The sequence below is a fragment of the Copadichromis virginalis genome, linkage group LG1, assembly GCF_057382275.1.
Source record: "Copadichromis virginalis isolate Kocher_CV1m ecotype Utaka linkage group LG1, C_Virginalis_male_GT1.1, whole genome shotgun sequence".
NCBI lineage: Eukaryota > Metazoa > Chordata > Actinopteri > Cichliformes > Cichlidae > Copadichromis > Copadichromis virginalis.
The window spans coordinates 3,691,658-3,711,871 of NC_140618.1; the positions used below are offsets into that span (position 1 = coordinate 3,691,658).

The following is a 20,214-nucleotide window of genomic DNA, read 5'->3' on the forward strand; positions in this document are numbered from 1 at the left end:
CCATTACTGTGCATTCACAAGGCAGATGTTTTTAACAGTGACCACATTCAGCCTCGGTGGCAGCAGGAGCCAAAAACGATCCTTCAGGACTTTTGATGCAAGCGTCCCTCGGTTACTGCTTGGAGTCAGCCGATGGACTCATCTGCAGCTGTTTTATACCTGATTTCAGTGAATACTTGTCAGAAACACTAGACATCCCAAAATTTGAGGAGACTGGAGAGCAAAAGGATTAATCACAGGACTGATAAATCAGCCGAATATTTCAGAGCATTTATTGATCGTCCGTGTTCTTGGACACATTTTCTCTGGGTTTACATGAAAACAAATAGCATGTCTGTTGTTTTCATTGTGGACACTTTGACCTGCTGGTGGAACTAAAACAAATCTTTTCGTGTGTGTGTGTGTGTGTAACTGAAATTCTTTGCATTGTTACTCAAACGTTCTACAACGTCTGAGAAAATGAGTGTGCATATTGTCCGTCTTGGCTTACTGTATTCAACATATGAATATAATTTTGGGCATCCTGAGCACACTCGATCTTATCTGATCTTGGAACCAAAGTGGGATGTTGCCTGTTTAGCACTCGCTCATAGACCACCTGGGAACTGTGCTGTAAGCTTAGGGGCGGCTGTTGGACGTCTGTTAGTCGGAAAGTTTGATCCACACTTCCTTCGGTCTGTGCCGCAAGATGCTGAACTCCTGGTTATCCCAGTGCATCCTTAATGTGTGTCTGAATAGGTAACTTTTGTTACTTTAGTGCACGAGTGGAAAATGTAATGTGATTAGAGTAATGCAGTAATTAACCAAACTGAGTCTTTTTAATAAGATTTGGGTGACTATTCTTTGCTGGGGAAAGGCTTTGCTCAAAAGGCTACAAGTGGAAAGTCTTTTCACAGGGGCTTTGCTTCATGTCTGTTCACAACAAAATTGACCTTTTTTAAACTTTTATTTAACAAAGAGGTCCTTTAATTTTTATTTTTTTTTGCCTCAAGGACAGAACATGAAGAGACACGAGACAAAAATAAGGACAAATCAGGACAAACAAGTAACTGAATACAAATACAGAGCCCAGCTTAGGAATGTCAGTATCATTCTTCAGTGCGAAGTAAAATGATACATGAAGGCTGAAGGTTGGTTTCTGCCATTATCAGTAAAACCGAACTGATCATAATGGAGTTGGGGCTGATAAACGACACCAGCTTTTTCCTGATACAGAACAAAGAGAAGACTTTAGAACAAACTGCGTCTGTTTGTATTATCAGAGTTTTAAAGTGGGGAAAAAAACGACACACGTCCACTCTAAAGAAATTAAAAGAGATAAAGTTAGCTTGGTATATTGTGTTACAGTTATCACTGTCTCATCGGTGTGCTGTGTTTATAGCTGGTAATACTGGCAAACAGGCCTGTCACATTCTGAGGAAGGTCCAAGTCACATTGACACAGCACTAAAAATCATGTTTTACTGTGTGGGAAGTTAAAATGAGCTGGAATTGGTTTAGAACGGCTTCTTTGAATCAAACTGTTTTAAGTCTCAGGAACACAATACAGAAAAATAAACCTGCTCGGAGCTATCAAGATTTCCCCTGACAGAGGATCTGTCCTCACCTGCTCCTTGTTGGGTTTTCCTGGGTTTTATTCTGCAGGTTGTGATGAAACTGGATTAACTTTGTTTGGTATTTAAATTATTTATTTGCAGTATTTGTAACTTGAATCTTGTTGATGTACCTTAAGTTCTGCCAGCAGAGAGTGACAGAGAGGTGAGGTGAGGAGGGCAGGGGGAGGATCCAGAGATGCATGATTGGCAGCTGGTGGGCGGGGCTTAACATGTGAGAGGCTAGACTGAGAGTTGCAGTGAATCAGACCTCACCGGAGGCGAGACACACGGCACACAGACAGACAGACGGGAAGAGAGGAGCTAAAATGGTCTTAAACTGGAATACACAGCGACTGACAGCACACTGCAAACATGGTAAGATCACACACTCAGTCTCCAACAGCAGTCTGCAGCACATGGGGTGTGTGTGTGTGTGTGTGTGTGTGTGTGTGTGTGTGTGTGTGTGTGTGTGTGTGTGTTCAGTCAGTTAAAAAGTCCTTGCCGTGAGTGTGTGTGAGTGTGTTTGTGTGTGTGTGTGTGTGTGTGTGTGTGTGTGTGTGTGTGTGTGTGTGTGTGTGTTCAGTCAGTTAAAAAGTCCTTGCCGTGACTGTGTGTGAGTGTGTTTGTGTGTGTGTGGTTTGGAGCAGAGTCTGTGTTCAGCTCAAATAAACCTCTAAATTCAAACCTCTTGAGTTCTGAGTTCAGACTCGCAGCAAAACAGAGAAAAGCAGAATCATCTGTTGGTTCAGCAGTTTAAAATGTCCATGATTGAAAAAGCAAAACAAATGCAATAAAACGAGTATGTAACAGTTCACAAAGACAGCTAAAGTGCAGTAAATAAAAGCAGCAGTAATGGCTTTTTTGGATGCACATTTAGTTGGAGTCCCTGTCTTCACCCTCTTGTGTTTTTCCAAACTCTCAGATCTTTATTTTAAAGTTTTTAAGTGTCAGTTTGTGGTTGAAGGTTTCCATAAAAAACCAAAAAACAAACAACCCCCCCAAAATTATGTATACCAGGACCTTTGTGTGTCTTTAATGAAGAGCTGCAATAACGTGAGGGCTTTTCTCTAGCCTTCAGAGAAACCTGGGGTTAAATGTAAAATGTGGTGATGTTTAATGCATTTAGATGTTGTGGGCTGTCATGATGCTGGTTTGGATTGTACTCCTGTTTTGTCCCTCAGCTCCTCCTGAAATCGGTTGTTTGTTTTGGTCCTGTGGTCAGTGCGTCACCTCTCAGGATTTCCTTATAGGCTTTAAACCTAGTTTGGTTTTCTTACTGAGCTGTTAGTAGATTTGTAGTTTTATTATTGCTGTCAGTTATGACTATTTAGCATCAGATGGACTTTTACCAAAGTAAGATCATTAAGGCCACAACGTCTTAAACTTACTGTAAATGGGAGTCCTCCTCACACACAAGAATAATTATGGAGTTCCACAGGGTTCTATGCTAGGACCAATTTTATTTGCATTATGCATGCATTATATTATATTATTTGAAATAAAATACATTTTCATCATTGCTATGAAGATTATATCAAGCTCTATCGATCCATCAATCCACACAACACAAAGTGATTAGATAAATTGCAGGAATATCTTGCTAGCAACAAAGAGTGAGCTGCAAAGTGACTCACTACTAGTGACTCACTTCCTGTGTGGAAGCCCCTTCACAGTTAGGAAGGAGGATTATCCAGGTGGTGCTCATTGGTTAATGACTTAAAGTCACACGTTAGCCAGTAAGCATGCGGCTTCACTGTCTACCCCTCATTTGTCACAGCTAGTGTCACACCTAACATCAGGATGGCAATGGCACAAAAACATCTCTGCCTCGTAATGGATTTAACTGACTGCCTGTTTGTGTCATGCTATAGAAACGTTGTAGTCTGTGTGTAAAGATGGCTTTAATATGGGGGTGAACAGAAGAGTGGTTATCATTTATTTTATGGTAGAACACTTAAATTTGTACCTGTAGTGTTTTTGTAGTTTAGTTCACTCTGGGCTCATTAACTAACATCAGACCCGAGGAGCACATTTTATCACACTCAGAAGAAGGCGAGACAAAGTTTTAGTGAAAGTTCACAGTGTTGGTTTGACCTTCAGTTTGTTCCCAAAGAGCCACAGCAGCGTCCCTCCCTGCAGTACATCCCAGTGCCTGGGAAGTGTAAAAAGAAAAGAAGTGTAACAACACAAAACTGTTTGCCACAGATATCTCTGTCTTTCCCGTGAGCTCTTATTACACTGTACACTGTGAGGTTTCTCACTGCTGGCCAGAAAATTGTACAACATTCCTGTTTTTCCAGTTTTATTAAAGTGTAATAAACAGATCGCTTTGCCTGAACAAAATGCCTGGAACAAAAGTCAGAGGGTAAAAAAGTTTAGTTTATCAAAACCTGAAGACTTTCACGTTAAAGAAGTCCTTTCTTTCAGGGAGTTAAGAGCTTCCTGCTTTCCTGCAGCAGTGAAGTAAATGAAGTGGTGTTAAAAAAGGTGTTAAAAGCTTGTCTGCATGAATGCAGGGTTCCTCCTCCAATCACATTATAATTCAGTGGCTTTATATCAGGTTCACTGGGATTTGTTTGTGGTTTGTAAGTCTTAGAGGAGAAGCTGCTGAGTAAAATGTCATCTGTCGAAGCTTGGATTAACTCAAAATTAATGATCGTGATTTATTATGGACTGAAATGCTTTGCGGGCTTTTCACACCAGGCAAGACCCCAGGTGCAGGCTGTGTAAAGATGCCCCAGAGACAATCCAGCACATAACAGCAGGGTGCAAGATGCTAGCAGGCAAGGCATACATGGAACGCCATAACCAAGTGGCCGGCATAGTGTACAGGAACATCTGTGCCGAGTATAACCTGGAAGTCCCGAGGTCAAAATGGGAGATGCCCCCAAGGGTGGTGGAGAATGACCGAGCTAAGATCCTGTGGGACTTCCAGATACAGACGGACAAAATGGTGGTGGCTAACCAACCGGACATAGTGGTGGTAGACAAACAGAAGAAGACGGCCGTAGTGATCGATGTAGCGGTTCCCAATGACAGCAATATCAGGAAGAAGGAACACGAGAAGCTGGAGAAATACCAAGGGCTCAGAGAAGAGCTCGAGAGGATGTGGAGGGTGAAGGTAACGGTGGTCCCCGTGGTAATCGGAGCACTAGGTGCGGTGACTCCCAAGCTAGGCGAGTGGCTCCAGCAGATCCCGGGAACAACATCGGAGATCTCTGTCCAGAAGAGCGCAGTCCTGGGAACAGCTAAGATACTGCGCAGGACCCTCAAGCTCCCAGGCCTCTGGTAGAGGACCCGAGCTTGAAGGATAAAACCGCCCGCAGGGGCGTGCTGGGTGTTTTTTTGTTTTTTTGTTATATATATGATTTTTATTTATTTTAAATGAAATATCTAAAAATACACAGATTTCTGTGAGGTAATGTGACACAGCCTTGGCTGTATGTGGACCAGTCGTAATAAGTCACCCTTCAAAGGTCCATTTTAATCCAGTAAAAGCCCTGATTGGTCACTCTTCATGACCAGAAGGCTTGAAAATAAGGCCCTGGATCTCATGTCCAGTCTGCTCCGATTGCCACAGTGCAACTTGGTAACAATGGAGATAAATAAGTGTGTGGCTGTTGTTTCAGTGAGTCACATTTTGGAGGCTGAATCACACACACACCTGAGCAGAGATGAAATGTTGTTGCCATGGAGGAGTGTGATTGGGTGTGTTTGACACAAAGGTGAAATATTGCGAGGCTGAAGAACACGTGCTCAGGCATGTTGGGGAACCATAAAGGTTCTGCAGGAGTTAGAACCAGGAGTCCACCAGACAGGAGGTTGTCCTGCTCAACTGTTTTTAAAGCAGAAAATCACTCAGAAAACACTTCAATTACACTACAGTCGCAGCACAGCCATCTTTGGTCAGTTTTCCAGATGTTTTGCTCCGTGTTCCTGTCTCTGAACTGAAGTTGTCCTCACCCCAGCAGCTGACTCAGACTGTGATGTTATGCCATCATGTTTCATCATACTGGTCTGTAACGTCCCTCATGAATGACCCGTTTCTAACCGGGTTTATAGCAGTTTGCTTTCTCCCTGGCCTGCAGTCCTCTCTCTGTGATTAGCAGATCAACCCCCTGCTGGGATGACCCAAATGGCACTATGCTGTGATGCGAATCAGTGTTTGAGATTTTGGTGATGCGCACTTATCATCATCTCCATAAACAGCCTATTAAATAAGCAGAAACGCCTAACATTATTCAACACATTCCTGCATTGATTATTTTTATTCTGTAAGATAAAAACATTTAATCTCAGCACATCACAGCTTTCATCTGACAAACTGCTGCTCTGACAGTGCCAGAAGCAACACACAGCCTGACATAACCTCTGCCGGTCTGCACGTGATGTTAGGATAGAGATAAATGTACTCTTTTCCTCAGAGCAACTGTGGAATAAGCTGTGTTTATTTAACTGGATTTAAGGTGAGGGCTCAGTACCCCCTGATCCAAACCCCGAAAACCAACCCAGCATTTGGGGCAAAAAAAGAAAAAGTTCCCGTTAACACTAGGGCTGCCACAAACGATTATTTTGATAGTCGACTAGTCACCGATTATTTTTGCGATTAGTCGACTAATCAGATCATCATCCATTGGACGTAAAACTTACAGCTTATTGCACCAGCAGCATCTGGTCTTATATAACTATCATTAGCTTACAGCTTGAAGTGTTTGTGCTAACTAAAAATAAAGACAAGATGGTAGTTTATTAATTTTTAATGAAATTTGCAGATTGTTTCGGTGAAGTTTAATAAACTCCTTGCTTTCTAAAATATAACAGGACACCGGAGTATATTCTCCAGCGTCTCACACTTCTGATAATCAGCTGTCTGCTTGACAGTTTTAGCTGTGCAAAAACTATAACTTTAATCTCAGCCAAACCGATTTACTCAGGAACAAATAAAATACTAAAGAAAGCCAAACAATAACATTTTTAAGTTATCTAAGTGACTCATATATGTTTAACCTGACTAGCGAAAGACGGCGGTGGGTTTGAAAACGATTTGCCGGGAGTCCGGTGTTCTCACGGCTCTAGTGACCTAGCCCCCGGCTAGCTAACGAGCTAGTGGGTAACAGACGTCTCCGAAAACGTCGGAGCGCTTTTGAAAATATGTGGTGTCCTGATAAACTGAGCAGATATTTGAGGTTTACACAGCTACATTCTCGCTTGAAAATATGTTAAAAGTTTATTTTGTGACCCAGAAAGAATAATAAGAGTAAAGTTAAAACTAACTAGCTGCCGCCATTGTTGACAACTGCGCTGGGCTGCGCTATGAATTCTGGGACACAGCTTCTTCTTCTTCGGGGTTTAACGGCAGCTGGCATCCTTGTACATGCAGTGCTGCCATCTTCTGTTTCAGTCCGTTATTACACTCTTAAATCCTACTACTCATTCCTGCGTCCTTTGTGATCTTACAAAGCTTCAAACGATGCGTCGACTATTAAATTAGTCGTCGACGATTTTAATAGTCGACATAATCGTGACTAGTCGACTAATCGTGGCAGCCCTAGTTAACACACACACTAAAAATTATTTCAGTTTTTCCCCAAAAGCCTTTTTATTTTTCTCAAACAGTGGGGTTAGGGTTACTCCTCGTCATTGATGCCTTGGACCTCACACGGGTTAAATTGAGATATAAAGATCAGCGGATGTGTTCAGGCTCTTCCTGCGACACCGTCTTTTTACCCAGCAGACCCTTGACAAGCCCAAACGCCTCTGATTTACAGAGCCTTGAAGCTGCAGGAATGTTTGAGGCACTCAGATAATGGACTCGCACTGATGGAGGTTACAGACAGAAAACAAGGTGTGGTCATGGATCGTTGACATTCTTACAACAAACATGTCACAGATAAGCCTCAGTGTAATTCAAGATAATTAGTTTGGGTGATTTTAAAAAAAAAAAAAAAAAAAAAAAAAAAAAAAAGATTTCATGACATGAGATTTGGTAATACTTCTTAAAACGGTTAAAGAAATCCGCTTCCAGTAAACAGGATTTGATGGAAGAGGTTTCCATGAGCGGGCTGCTCATCTTGCGTATCGGGTTTAACACACTGACCCAGTGGGCTTCACTTCACCGCCTGATGGAAGCTGTTTTTCACGCTGCCTCTCGGGTCAGATGTCAGAGGAAAAAAGCTCAGCCTTTGAACCTGCAGGCTGCAGCTCAGCCGGAAATGTTTTTATCTCTTGGGACTCGTCAGCGATAGGAAGTGGTCGTCGTCCGCGGTGTTGAGTGCTGCGTTGTTGGGATGGACCCGCGGCGATGCGCTTCGGAGGAGGCAGCACAAAGAGCCAGTGTTCCTGCAGGTCCTCACCGTACCTCAGCACCCTGTCATCTTCCTGCCCCAGCCTGCCTGAAACATGAAGCCTCTTCCCCCTCCCTTCACCCTCAACTCCGTCTGGGAAAACACCCCTCCACCGAAGAACACGCTACCTGAATATAACACCCGTAAAATAAGATTCCCCCCCAGGCCAATAAATTCTCTGACCTACTTCAGTGTGAGGTGAATCCTGCCACACATGCAGAGAGCTTCAGGGTCCCTCATGTGGGATATTAGATCCATTTCATTGTTTTCCACTTACAAACTTTACATGGGTGGTCCACTGCACTATAATTCCCTACTCGTTTTAGCATTTTTGTCTTCATCTTATTATCTTCATTCATCATGCAGGATCCAAACAACACTTGATTAAAAAGTTCAGTCACAGCTGAGCAGCCGGTCCCAGCTTTTTCTTGTCGTGCATTTTCTCTAAAGGCTCTGTGGCAGGTTGCTGTCGTGGCAGTTCATGATATCATTCAGCTGCCCAGAGAGGATGCTGATCATCCTGACAGACTCCAACTCCACCACTTTGGACTGCAGCTGGTGATTCTAGGCCTGTGTCTGCTCTCATATTCGCTATCACTTATGAATGATCGTAGGTGTTTTTTGTTTTGTTTTTTTGTTTTTTTTTCATATGGATCCTATGTGTTGGAATTTCTTTTAAGAAAAAATTAAATGGTAAATTGAATGTATGTTTGATACTTGATAATGTATATCAAGTATCAAACTTTTTAAACTTCTTTTTAATGACTTTTTACAACCTGTTTTTATAAATGTCAGACTGGTGTAATCAGACTTCAACTGCATTACAGATGTAATCAGTCATAATAATGTTATGTATGTATAATGATGAATAACAGTGCTGAGGCAGAGATGAGTCTGCAGCATGCACAGAGGTAAACGTAGGAGTTGGAGTTACAATCGGTGCATCAGTTGAGTCCTCCGCCAATTTAATGTAAACAGAAGGCGATAAAGTGAGCATGACTGCTTTTCTGGTCTGTAACTGGGCAACTTTAAACAGCCCACATGAAGGCGTTTATGGTGGTATTTACAGTAGCTGCAGCTTTAATGCTGAGCGCAAACGTCTCACGGCTGTCCTAGATCCACTCCTTACATGACTTTATTTAAACCAGCTGGTTTGTCGAGGATTCTTGTGTTCAGTGAAGTTATTTACAAAAGAAAAAAAACCCTTTTGTGTTGTTTTTTTTTTTTTTGTTAAGATGTTTCTTCTCTGTTATATCAGGTTAAATCCACTCAGATTATGTATCTGTGGACTTGTTTGGTGACTTTTTACCTTTGAGGTGACAGAATTATGACTAGGTGATAATTTGTCTTTAAGATGGACAGATGTGGCTGAAACTGTTTTGGGTCAATGTGTTATGAAGAACTGTTGGCAGCTTGTTGCAGGCATCTTTGAGTTAACAAAGTCAAAGATGGTGGAAGCACCTGCAGAAATCTGCAGTAGCAGATTAATGGAGTTCAGAAATCTGCTGCTTCTCTGCACTGGAGTTGAAACACATTCAGAATTCACTGAAGGTCGTTTGAGGGAAAACATATTGTCGGCGCATCAGAGAGAGGCTTTCAATTAATCTGCATTTTTTCTGTTTACAGTCCTACCTGCTGCCACTTGAACGTAAGCCGCCCCATCCTGCAGACAGACTTCCTTCATGTCCTGTCTGTAGTTTGGGGTTTAAGGGTGCAGCAGTGTTCATCATGCTGCAGGTTGAGCTTCAGTTTTGGCTCAGTTTGCTGCAGTAATAATTAGCATGTGAAGCAAACATGAGGAACACCTTTGATGTGGGATACTGGGGTTTTGTAATGTGATACACAGATGAACCATGAGGTTTCATGCGGTTGTCCACACCAAATCCTAGACCAGCTTCTGTTGTTAAAAGTCACCTCAGGCTGAGTTTGAAGATGAACTGAAATATTTCGCTCTGACTGTGTGCAGGTACTTGGGACAGCTCACTGTTTTTCTGGCTTTTTGATTTTCTCCTCTTGAGGAGAAGATGTTTCTTGCTTTAGACTTTCCCCCGTCGAGTACCCCTGCAGCCCCTCTGATCCTCTCAATGGTCTGAGTTTAGCTCGGCCCTTAAATCAAATCGTGTCCCACAGGGACCGGCCATTACCTCTTTCCCCTATAAAGGGCCTTGAAGTTGGGCTTTTTGTCCTCCCCACTCAGCCAGCTGAGCTCAGCTCATTGAGCAGCCTGTCAGCTCTTCGCTGTGAGAAACTTGCAAATCTAATCTCATGTTTTAGAAACTCTGTGTGTCAAGGTCACGGCTCTACGCTATCGGTCTGAGCGCTGTGGCGCCGGACGCCGAGACGTTTTTGTTCCCCTTCAGGTTTGAGAAAGGTTTGTGTTCATGTGGGATGGATGGTGGCTCAGCTGCCGCCTGGCCTCATGAAGGTGTGAACTCCTGTGAAAACACTCCACAGGAGGCAGAAACAAAGACCACAGGCAGTGTGAAAGCAAAGTGAAAGGAGTGTTTGCTTTGAAGCCGAGGACCTCGCTGACTTTAGCTGATTTTATATCACGTCTTTGCTGCTTCCAGTTTAGTTTTGTTGCTCAGGCTTTGTTAGTCTGAGTTTTGTTTCTTCTTCTCTAGTTAAATAATGTATACTACAATACAAACACACTTTTAGTTCTGAAGAGTCAAACTGAAGACATTTCCTGATAATCTGCATTTCATTACAAGGCCCTTTCAGACATGTTTGCCTCCCATGAATCTGACAGCGTCTGACCTGAGGGATCATCACGGTCACTTTGTTGTGACATTTTATGCTATTATTATTGTGGCAGATTGTGACTGTCAGTTTTAAGTTGCAGCTTCATCAGAGAACAACCTGAGGTCTTCCTCTTCTTCTTTTCTCTTCCTTTGTGCTACAATCACAAGAAAGAAGATTGATGAGATTTTATTGATACCACAATCCCGTAATTGATTTCTCTAATGAATTTTCTATGGGTAAAAAGTAGCCCTGTGCAGGTTTAAAGTGTCAGTGCAGGTGTATTATTCTCTGTCTGAAGGCAGCGAGGAAACGGATTACCAGGTAGGCTTAACTATGAATGCATATGCTCATGACATCATTATTTTGCAATGCACAACTGTGGAGGAAAGTAAACAAAACTTGCCAGTGCTGACAGAGCTGATAATCTAAGGCATGCAGTAGAATCAGCTTGGTTCCATGACTTGGTATCGGTTCTCTAGTTTTATTTTTTCCTCCATTGAGATCAAAATGTTGAAACGGAGCCTTCCTGAATGGTGTCCAGAGCGTATGAGTTAAACTCTAGGCTGGTGGTCCCATATCCACTTGCATAACAGCATTTCCGTTTGTGTTTTTACCTTTCGTGCTTTTTGAGTGCATGGAAGGTAAAAACAGAGTTCCAGGTCACTGGAAACAGACCAACTGGAAAACTTCTTCCCAGGTGTGAGATCTGTTTGCAGTGCTAACAGGTGTTGAGAGAAGTTTCAGCTTGTGATGTCGGCGTGAGGGACTCTCATTGGCTGTCGGTGCTTAGGAGTAAGCTTTGTTTTGATGCCAGTTTGATTGGAGTGCTGTGGACGACCTGGCAGATCTGCATTTGCTTTTTCAGTAGCTGATTACCAGCTTTCTTGGCCCTTGTTGCCTCCTGTTAACTTCCTGATGCCTTCCCACTTTGAGTCATGTCGGACTCCGGCAGCAGCAGTAGGCCTCGATCGGCTTTTGGAACTTCCTCTGAAGAATTGAACCTGACTTCTTGGACTGTGTGCACCACACAGCAAGCCTTATTATATCTGTCAGAAAATCCCATCAAATAATTCAAATAGTCACTGTTGATTAAAATATTCACCTGTGGTAACCAAGTGGCATTTTACCAATTAGATGGTGACTTTGAATACCTGAGCAGACTCCGAGCCTGAGGCTGAGGGCTTTGATTTCCTCTGTGTGATTGTGGATGTGCATCTGTAGCATTCCTTTCCTATTATCTGTGGATCGCTGCCTGGTACGTCGTCTCATCTGTCATGTTTTCCTCTCATGATGAGTTTACAGCTGGGATTTTCAGAATAAAGGCATGCTCATTCTGTTCATTCTTGCTCATCATTTGCAGATTAGACAATTAAAGTCTCATCTGTCTGATACAATCAGGCAGAGGAGACTTTAATTGTCTTCTACTTTAAACAAGCTGCAACAGGTCACAGCAAACAGAAACAAGTCTCTGAATGAGAAAAAGGCAGTTTGTGGTTAAAGGAAATATTGATGAATGGAGCAGGAGATGAAAAACGACACCGTGGAGCTTCCCGATGCAGACATGCTTTATTATTTTCACACGGGACTTGTGTGACCCGCAGGCCCTGTTAGATTTGTAATCGTTAAGGAAACAGAGGTTGTCTGCATTTGTAATTTCCACATTTCACCAGAGGTCATCAGATAACATGAAGCTGTTGAAAAGGCTTCACAGACCTCTGACGCTGTGCTGTGATGAGGGATGTGGAGCCACAGTGACAGAGGCTGCACATCCCTGTGGGACAATCAAACATCTGTCTAGTTTACCGTGTCGAGGTGTTTTTCTGTTAAGGATCGTCACTGATTTCAAAAGCAGCGTGTTTTGTATCAGGGTGGGCCGCCTGTGGTTAGCCGCATCGCAGCAGCGCAACAGAGGAGAAGGAAAATAGCATCTGATTTTTATCTCCCAGCCACAATCGGCAACATGAACTGCCAGACGTGTGTGTGTCTGTGGTGTGGGTGTTTTTGTTGTGATCAACTGTTGGCTGTGTGTTTCTGCAGAAACCATCTGCACTGAAGGTTTCATAGTGTTCGTCCGGAGTAAGGGAGCCACATCAAATGGATATAAATATGTGAGTGGCATGAGGCTGTTGTTGAACTGTGGTCTTGTGCAAATACAGCTGCAGATATGAGAATAAGGATCTTTTTATTTTATGCGCAGAGTGTTGTTTGCATGCAGTGAAGGAGGCCAACACGTACAGTTTTGACAGATTTCTGAGCGCTGTGTACCACGTAAGATTCGAGGTCAGTAAGCACAACCAGAATTCATACATAAGGCACACGGGAAGGGGCACTGTCGATTTTTTTTCAGAAAATCAAAGGATTGATTTTAAGTGTGCCTTATTTTCCGAAAAACACGGTAATAACGACGGCCCGCTAGCATGCGCTACCAAAAATAGTGCTTTGGTGCATATCTGACGGACGAACGCCAAACCAGTTCCACACCACTGAAGTTGCAGCATTTTTACAAACCAGTTCTGGTTCATCCGTTTCATACAACCGTCCACTTTCGCCCTTCTCATTCTGCGTCACCGCCATGCTTTTTCCGCCATGTGCGTATGAAAACAAAGGCACCGCGCATGCGTGTTTTACCCATATTCTATCGCGATATTTCATTTTCTTATCGTTGCCTAACGTTATAACGGTATTACCGTGAACGGTATGATATAGCCCAGCCATACTCCAGACTAAGGGCAACTGACGGTCATTTTATTTGTTCCATGTCCAAAAAATGAGAGCAACAGTTGTTACCTTCACTCAGTTTGTAAGTGAACAAACTCACAAATTCAACAGGGATTAAATAATTACTTCCCTCTGCGCACATCACTTCATCCTTTTATTATCATTTCATAGACTTTATTATTGTGGCACAAAACATTGTTTGATGCAAGCAGGACTTAAGAGACCTCGTGCTTTCTTATATATCAACATCACAATGTTCCCTTTCTGCGCCCCTCACATGTGGCTGACTTTGACCAATAGAAGTGCATATCAGGCTTTTCCCTGCAAGGAAATGTAGGAGAAAGGGAAAAATCTCTAGCATTAAAGATACCTTTGAGGTCAGTTTTCTTAATCGGGTGTTTTACTCAATCACTGCCTTGATTGGACAGACTGAGCCTGGTATGAGGTACAGCTTTTTCAGTATCTGGATTGAGCGCGTCTCCGTCGCTGGTTGAATTGGTCTGTGCCGTCAGAAATCTCTACTTTTCCTTTAGCTGACAGCTGGCCTGTCACTGTTCACGTCTCTGGAACGGGGGGGTTAAAAGGTCATATGTCCTGTGGGTCCCTCGCCTATATAGCTCCTCCCTCCCCATGCCATGTTACCATGATTGGTAACTAAAACAGTCATGACCTCTGCTTTGTGGAACCGTGACCCCCTTTTGTGGCTGGGCTGTTTAAACATGTGAACAGTTTCAGCACGCCGCTGACTCCTCCTCCTCCACACCCAACAGGAACTGGTTTGCCGCTGAGCAGTCAGCCGAACAGTTGGAAGGATGAATCATGACCCTCAGGGGAGACACGGGCTGCCACTAACTATTCATAAAACCAGCTGAACCTGAGATATTACATTAGTTTATCTCAGAGGCTCCATCCTGATTATTAAACAGGAGCCCTTTTCTCTTCCATCCACATGCTCATTTAAAAATGGCACCAAGTACTGACAGCAACAGTGAAACTGAAAGAGTAACATCTGAAGAATGAGAGCAAAGCATAACGTGATGGTTGAATGGACATTTCAAATATAGTATGAAGTAGCTACAGAAAAAAGTCTCACAGCAACCAGTAGAGCTGGGCGATAGAACGATAACGATATGTATCGCGATATAACTTTTACTCGATAGAGAAATTAAGCTATCGCGATAGACCTCGCCGCTCTTGTCCTCTTAAAAAAAAAAAAAAAAAAAAAGAACAGCCAATCCAAATTAAGTAGCGCAGAGCCGAACCAATCACAGCCGCAGCGTCACGTCGCGTGACTTGTTACGTACAGCACAAGTGCCAAGCCGCACGTGTGTTTGTTTGGGAAGCAGCCAGCGGGTAATGGAGGAAATGAGTGTGCCGACTAGAAAAATCAACCGAGCGTGACCGAAGAGAAAACAGATGATGGTTCCAACGCCGGAGAGATTGTCGAACGGAAGAGCCATAGAAGTTCCGTAGTGTGAAGGTATTTCGGCTATTTCAAGTCTGACAAAAAACAGAGTAGCTGCACTGTAAATGTGCCGAAAGCAAGTCTGGAAATACAATAAACTGGTGCATGCGTCACACTGTGCCCCACGTTATTGTTTCGGTGAAATGAATTTCTACAATACTGTTAATTCTACTCTCTGCAGTGTTTAAATGCTTACATATACACACAGTTACTGTCCCTCCACACATACGACTCGGTTCTGCTTCTATGCCCCAGCTTTGTTTACTTTTTCCCACCGAGGCTTCTAGACTTCTGATTGGCCAACATTTCTGCACGGTTAGGAATCTAGCGCCACCTGCTGCTTTGGCATGTTCATAGCAGCGTTTTCCTTCATTTCTGCCTTTATGTGTGGACGGGATTATTTTTTAAAACGAAAACGGAAAATCTCCGTTTTCAAAAATACCCGTGTATGTGTGGACGTAGCCTCAGTCTCTGACTGGAAGCGCTAATTCGTCATTCGGCTTTTGTCAGACTAAAGTAACTGAGAATTTCCTTTTAGTTCTCAGTTTATTTGATATTGACAAAAGTTAGTCAGTTTTGTCTGTTCTTCTGTAAAACAAACTAAGATTTATTTTTTGAATTAATATTTTGTTTCTAAGTGGAATTGACAATTTAGTCTGTTTCGTTTGTTCTGTTTTGAAACTTAAACGCTTTAGCGGCTGCCTTTTGTGTAGTTTGCAATATTTGCCTTTATTTATCTGAAAAAGTCTCATGTTCCTTAAGTACATCTACCCTGTTGAACTTATTATGGGAAATAAATATTTAAATAAAAACAAGCTGCTGATTATTTCACATTTTACTTGTGAGCAACAGCACATTTAAATCTTACAAATATAGTTATTTGGCTTATATCGTGATAGATATCGTTATCGCCTGAAATGAAAAAAACATATCGTGATATGAAAAAATCTCATATCGCCCAGCTCTAGCAACCAGTAATTAGAAACATACCTTAAACACTTAAAGCTGTAAGCTAATGATAGTTATATAAGAGCAGATGCTGCTGGTGCAATAAGCCAGTTTTACGTTCAATGGATGATGATCTGATTAGTCGACTAATCGCAAAAATAATCGGTGACTAGTCGACTATCAAAATAATCGTTTGTGGCAGCCCTATATTTAACACATTTTTCAATAATGAATCATGCTGCTTAACTGTGCGGCACCTCACATTGTGCATTATCAACATTATAGTCCAGACAGATGACGAGCAGTCGTAAATGTTAAAAATGATTTGAAAACATGTTACAACAAAAGATGTTGACGTATTATTAAAATGTGTTAAATTAACATCTGAAAAACTAAAACATTGCGACGGAAAAGTATGGTGCTTTGTGCTGTGCACTGAGAATGATGCAGGCTGTTCAAAAGTTCATGCCAACCATTTCAATAAAAGTTCAAATCTAAAACAATAAATCATCCCGCCATTTTCTTCCTCTTATCTAAAGTCAGGTCGTGGGGGCAGTAGGGAAGCCCAGACTTCCATCTCACCATCTCCTTCTAACGATAACGTTGAGCCTTTCCGAGGCCAGCCTATAAATGTTAGCTCTCCAAATTGCCTTGGTTTCACTCCGGGGCTTCCTACTGGCAGCACATGCCTGGCCGGAACACCTTACCCAGGAGGTGACGGGCTTAGTCCTCTCCTTTTGATGTGGAGGAGTGGTGGCCCTTCCCTGAACGCCTCCCGAATGACTGAACTGCTCACCCGATCGCTAAGGCAGAGCCCATCCACCTTTCGGAGAAAGCTAATTTCCACTACTTGTATCAGAGATATCACTCTAATACTGTTAACAAGAGATCAGACCGAGAATAACAGATTTTTGGCATTTCCCAACAACCGTGGACCATCTGGTTGCAGATAGCTGCTTAACATTAAGCATACAATAATGTAGGTGTAATATTTATCCATCCAGCCATTGTTGCCATATGTTCAGGGCTGTCACACTGTGAGAGGCAGGGCATGCTCTGAACAGGTCACCAGACTATCCACTCATCGTTTTTCCCTTACTCTGTTTGGTCACTAACAAGCTGTTAAACTTGAGGGGGCATCACATGATTGGTTAAGTGTAAATATTCCTTATTGGTCCACATATTGCCTGCAGGTTTATGTTTACTGGCTTGCTTACATGCTGTTGCCATTGACAGTGGGTTATTTATAGTGACTTATAGTGTGCTCTATAAAGAACGTGAAGCCCAGCGATTGGCTGGTTGTCAGTAAAATGACGCCTGGTAGTTGATGTCTTTCCTTCAGTTCCTATATCTGCAGTAATAGAGCTCCTGTGGTTTTTCTTCATGCGACCAGCTTTGGACTCCAGTTCCAGCTGGTCGTGGTCTCTGTTGTACAGACACACTGTCCTCTGTCTTGGTAGCGTGGTGTTATCCAAAGGGGTGGTGAAATGCATGAGGTATGCTGATCAGGTTTGTCTGGTCCCTCCCGTTCCGGTTCACAATACCAAAATAATCTCAGTACAGTAAGCTCAGTAACAGAGTTATCTCTGTTTACTTTGCCTGTTTGATCTCTCCACTGTTCCTACACACCTGGAGCTCGTGAGTCAGACGGCAAACGATTTGTTTAAATCTTGTCTTAAACTCCAGAATTTCACTTTCAGTCCCACGTCGGCCCAATTATTTTAGGCTTTGACCTCCAATATTTCTGCTTGTTTTTCTGTTTCTTCACACTGACACTGAATCCATATCACTGCTCAGCCTGAGGCGCAACACAGGAAGGAGCTTAAACCCACTGGTTTGACCTCTGACCTCCTCCTAATTGGTGTGTTTACGTTGTGAAGTGATCTCAGGAGTGAGACTCTTCTGTTGCTGCACTCCGGATTAGAGGCCGAACTGACTGAAACTCTGTAAATCTGAATGAAAGTAAAAGCAGTGTTTTTATCACAGGACTCTGGTGTGTTGAGGATAATGAAGTTATTATTCAGAGTGGGTGGCCTCTCTCTTTCTCCCATGGGAACCTCTCTCAGCCTGCTTTGATGCGGCCCCCTCCCATCATCCTCCTCACCCTCTCAAAGCAAGCCTGAGCTGCAGTCTTAATACTGTAATCCTCGCTTTTATATACATCGTGATTCCTACAGTCTTTTCATGCCGTTACACAACAGAGTAGGTTTACAGTTTATATCCGCAACATAAAAGATGTGAAGTATGTTTAATGGGTTTACTCCTCCTGGACTGTGTCACTGAGGTTTTCTGGTTCTTGAAACACGTATTAATGCATATTAAGAGTCCTAATGCAGAAAAGGAGAGACCATTAGCTCATCGCACCTCAGAGAAGATGATCTAAACATACGTTAACATACTGGCCTTATTATGATGAGTTAAGAATGTCTATATTTCACATTTTCAAATAGCTCTTACATATGCATGCTGTATTTTCACAGTGCTTTCTTACTTGTAGGCCATAGACAGTATAAGATATGAATGTCGTAAATACGAACTGTCCACGGTTTACAAAACGATCTGAAGTTTGGCGGTGCAGCGATGAATCTGTAAATTTCTGTCGTTGATGAAGCTGCCAGCTTTGTGTCAGTGTCACGTCAGCAGAGACGTCCATCAGTGCCCATTTATTTTCACTCCGGTTGTAACTTTTGGAGCGCTGCTGTGTTTACGATCGGTCTCTGTTTGCATCAGCACTTTAAACTCATGATCGTCCACAACCTGCCGCGGTGCTTTTCAGCAGCACAAAAATCCCCCCCCGGTCCCCTGTCCCCCTGCACCAGCTGTCATCTGATATCCTGCTGCTAATATTGGCCTCAGTGTTGCATTTGGCTGCCAGTTGTCGCCTGATTCACATCCAGAATATTCAGCCGAGGCTGAAGGGGAACGCTGGCTGAGCAGGACGACACAACTGGAAACTGTTAGTGACATCACCGCAGGGTCAGTTCAACAGGTCTGTGGGCGCTTTGAATACGGCGCAAATACAGCGATAAACAGAAGCGTCAAACTTTACAGTCAGGACAAAGTCAAATAAGGAGAATTTAAACGCTAAAGAAGCTGCTTAGAAAAACAGAAAATAATGTTCAATTTATTTTATTTATTTTTTTGCTGTGATGCAGTGACGTAATCTCTGCATCTGAGACTCATACAGCAGATAAATAAGACTCTGATGTTGATCGTGGTGCTGTCTTACATCACCATCTGTCTGCGCTGTGAAAAAGAAAACACAAACACTCAGTTACACATTCTGTCATATTTGTAGTTTTTACATCTTTCTGATTAAACTATTATGAATTTATTAGCAAATTAGGAATAACCTATGTTGTCAGGATTATATCCATGATTTAGTCAACACTGGTTGTCTTTAAACTGAACTTGGACTTGAGTTCACTGCTGATGTTGTGCTTACATTCAATAGAAAAAGATGCTGGTGCATTAAAAATCATGACATAAGCTTTTGTGACTTAAACAACTGTCACCTGTAAGTCTCCAGTCGTTTAATGCTGGCGCCTGAAGGCACCTGCCTCGTGAGTTCTGCCCTCTGGAGGACAAATGAAGGTAGATTTTCTTTCGCAACTCGGTGTGACTGATGGTATCAGTTTAGTATGAAGACACACTGAAGGCGTCCTTTATCACAGAGACCATGGATGATGCACAAACTCTGTCATGCTGTTATCTGCAGTGATCTGGATTTCTGTAACGGTCCCAGAAATCATCAACAGAATGTGCCGAAGTGTGCAGCTGAGAACGGCGAGCATGTCTCCCATTTTCCCCCTCCCTGCACTGCTACCAGAGACGATCTCAACTGATTTATGTTAAAACTGCTTGATTACAGCAGGAGTCATGCGCTTATTTGGGTCAGTACTTGAATCTGAGTATTCACAAACTTAAACAAGAAGCAGCTTTCACTTAAGAACGTGTTTTACACGAAGCATTTAGAACTTTAAGTGAAATGTGAATGAAAGACGTGTTCATCAGGATGTGACTTTGATCTTGCAATGTGGCGGTTTGTAGCAAAGTGAGAAGTGACTGCTATAAGGGTCAGCACCTCTCAGTCAGAGGCCACATTTCTCTCTTGGAAAATGGTGGATTGCTCCTTCTGGGAATCGAGGAACGTTGCTGCACCAACCAAGGGAGTGCAGATATCTCTAGAGATGGTGGAGCATGACATGGGTAAGTAGAGGTAGCATGAGGCATTGTACCAGACTGTTGTGGGGAAGAGAAAGTGGAGCCAGTTGATCTTTGTTCCGGCCTTCAACTGTGCTCGTGAGCTGTGGTGGACAAAAGCAGCCAAACTGAGCTCAGCCTTAAATTTTCCAAACAACCCCAACTGGGAGTAAACAACGGGATTGACCTTCAATTCA

General features: G+C 42.8%; 1 protein-coding gene across 2 annotated transcripts in view; it reads left to right on the forward strand.

Moving 5' to 3' along the window:
- Nucleotides 1–1,868: 1,868 nt before the first annotated feature.
- Nucleotides 1,869–20,214, forward strand: part of plekhg4 (pleckstrin homology and RhoGEF domain containing G4) — a 44,588-nt gene continuing 26,242 nt past the window's right edge. Inside the window, exon 1 of one of the 2 annotated variants that reach the window (XM_085477577.1) lies at nucleotides 1,869–1,969. In XM_085477577.1, the coding sequence (XP_085333703.1) occupies nucleotides 1,967–1,969 (3 nt within the window). In that variant the 5' untranslated portion in view covers nucleotides 1,869–1,966. The remainder of the gene's footprint in view (nucleotides 1,970–20,214) is intronic. The other variant, XM_085477666.1, reaches the window with a different exon arrangement.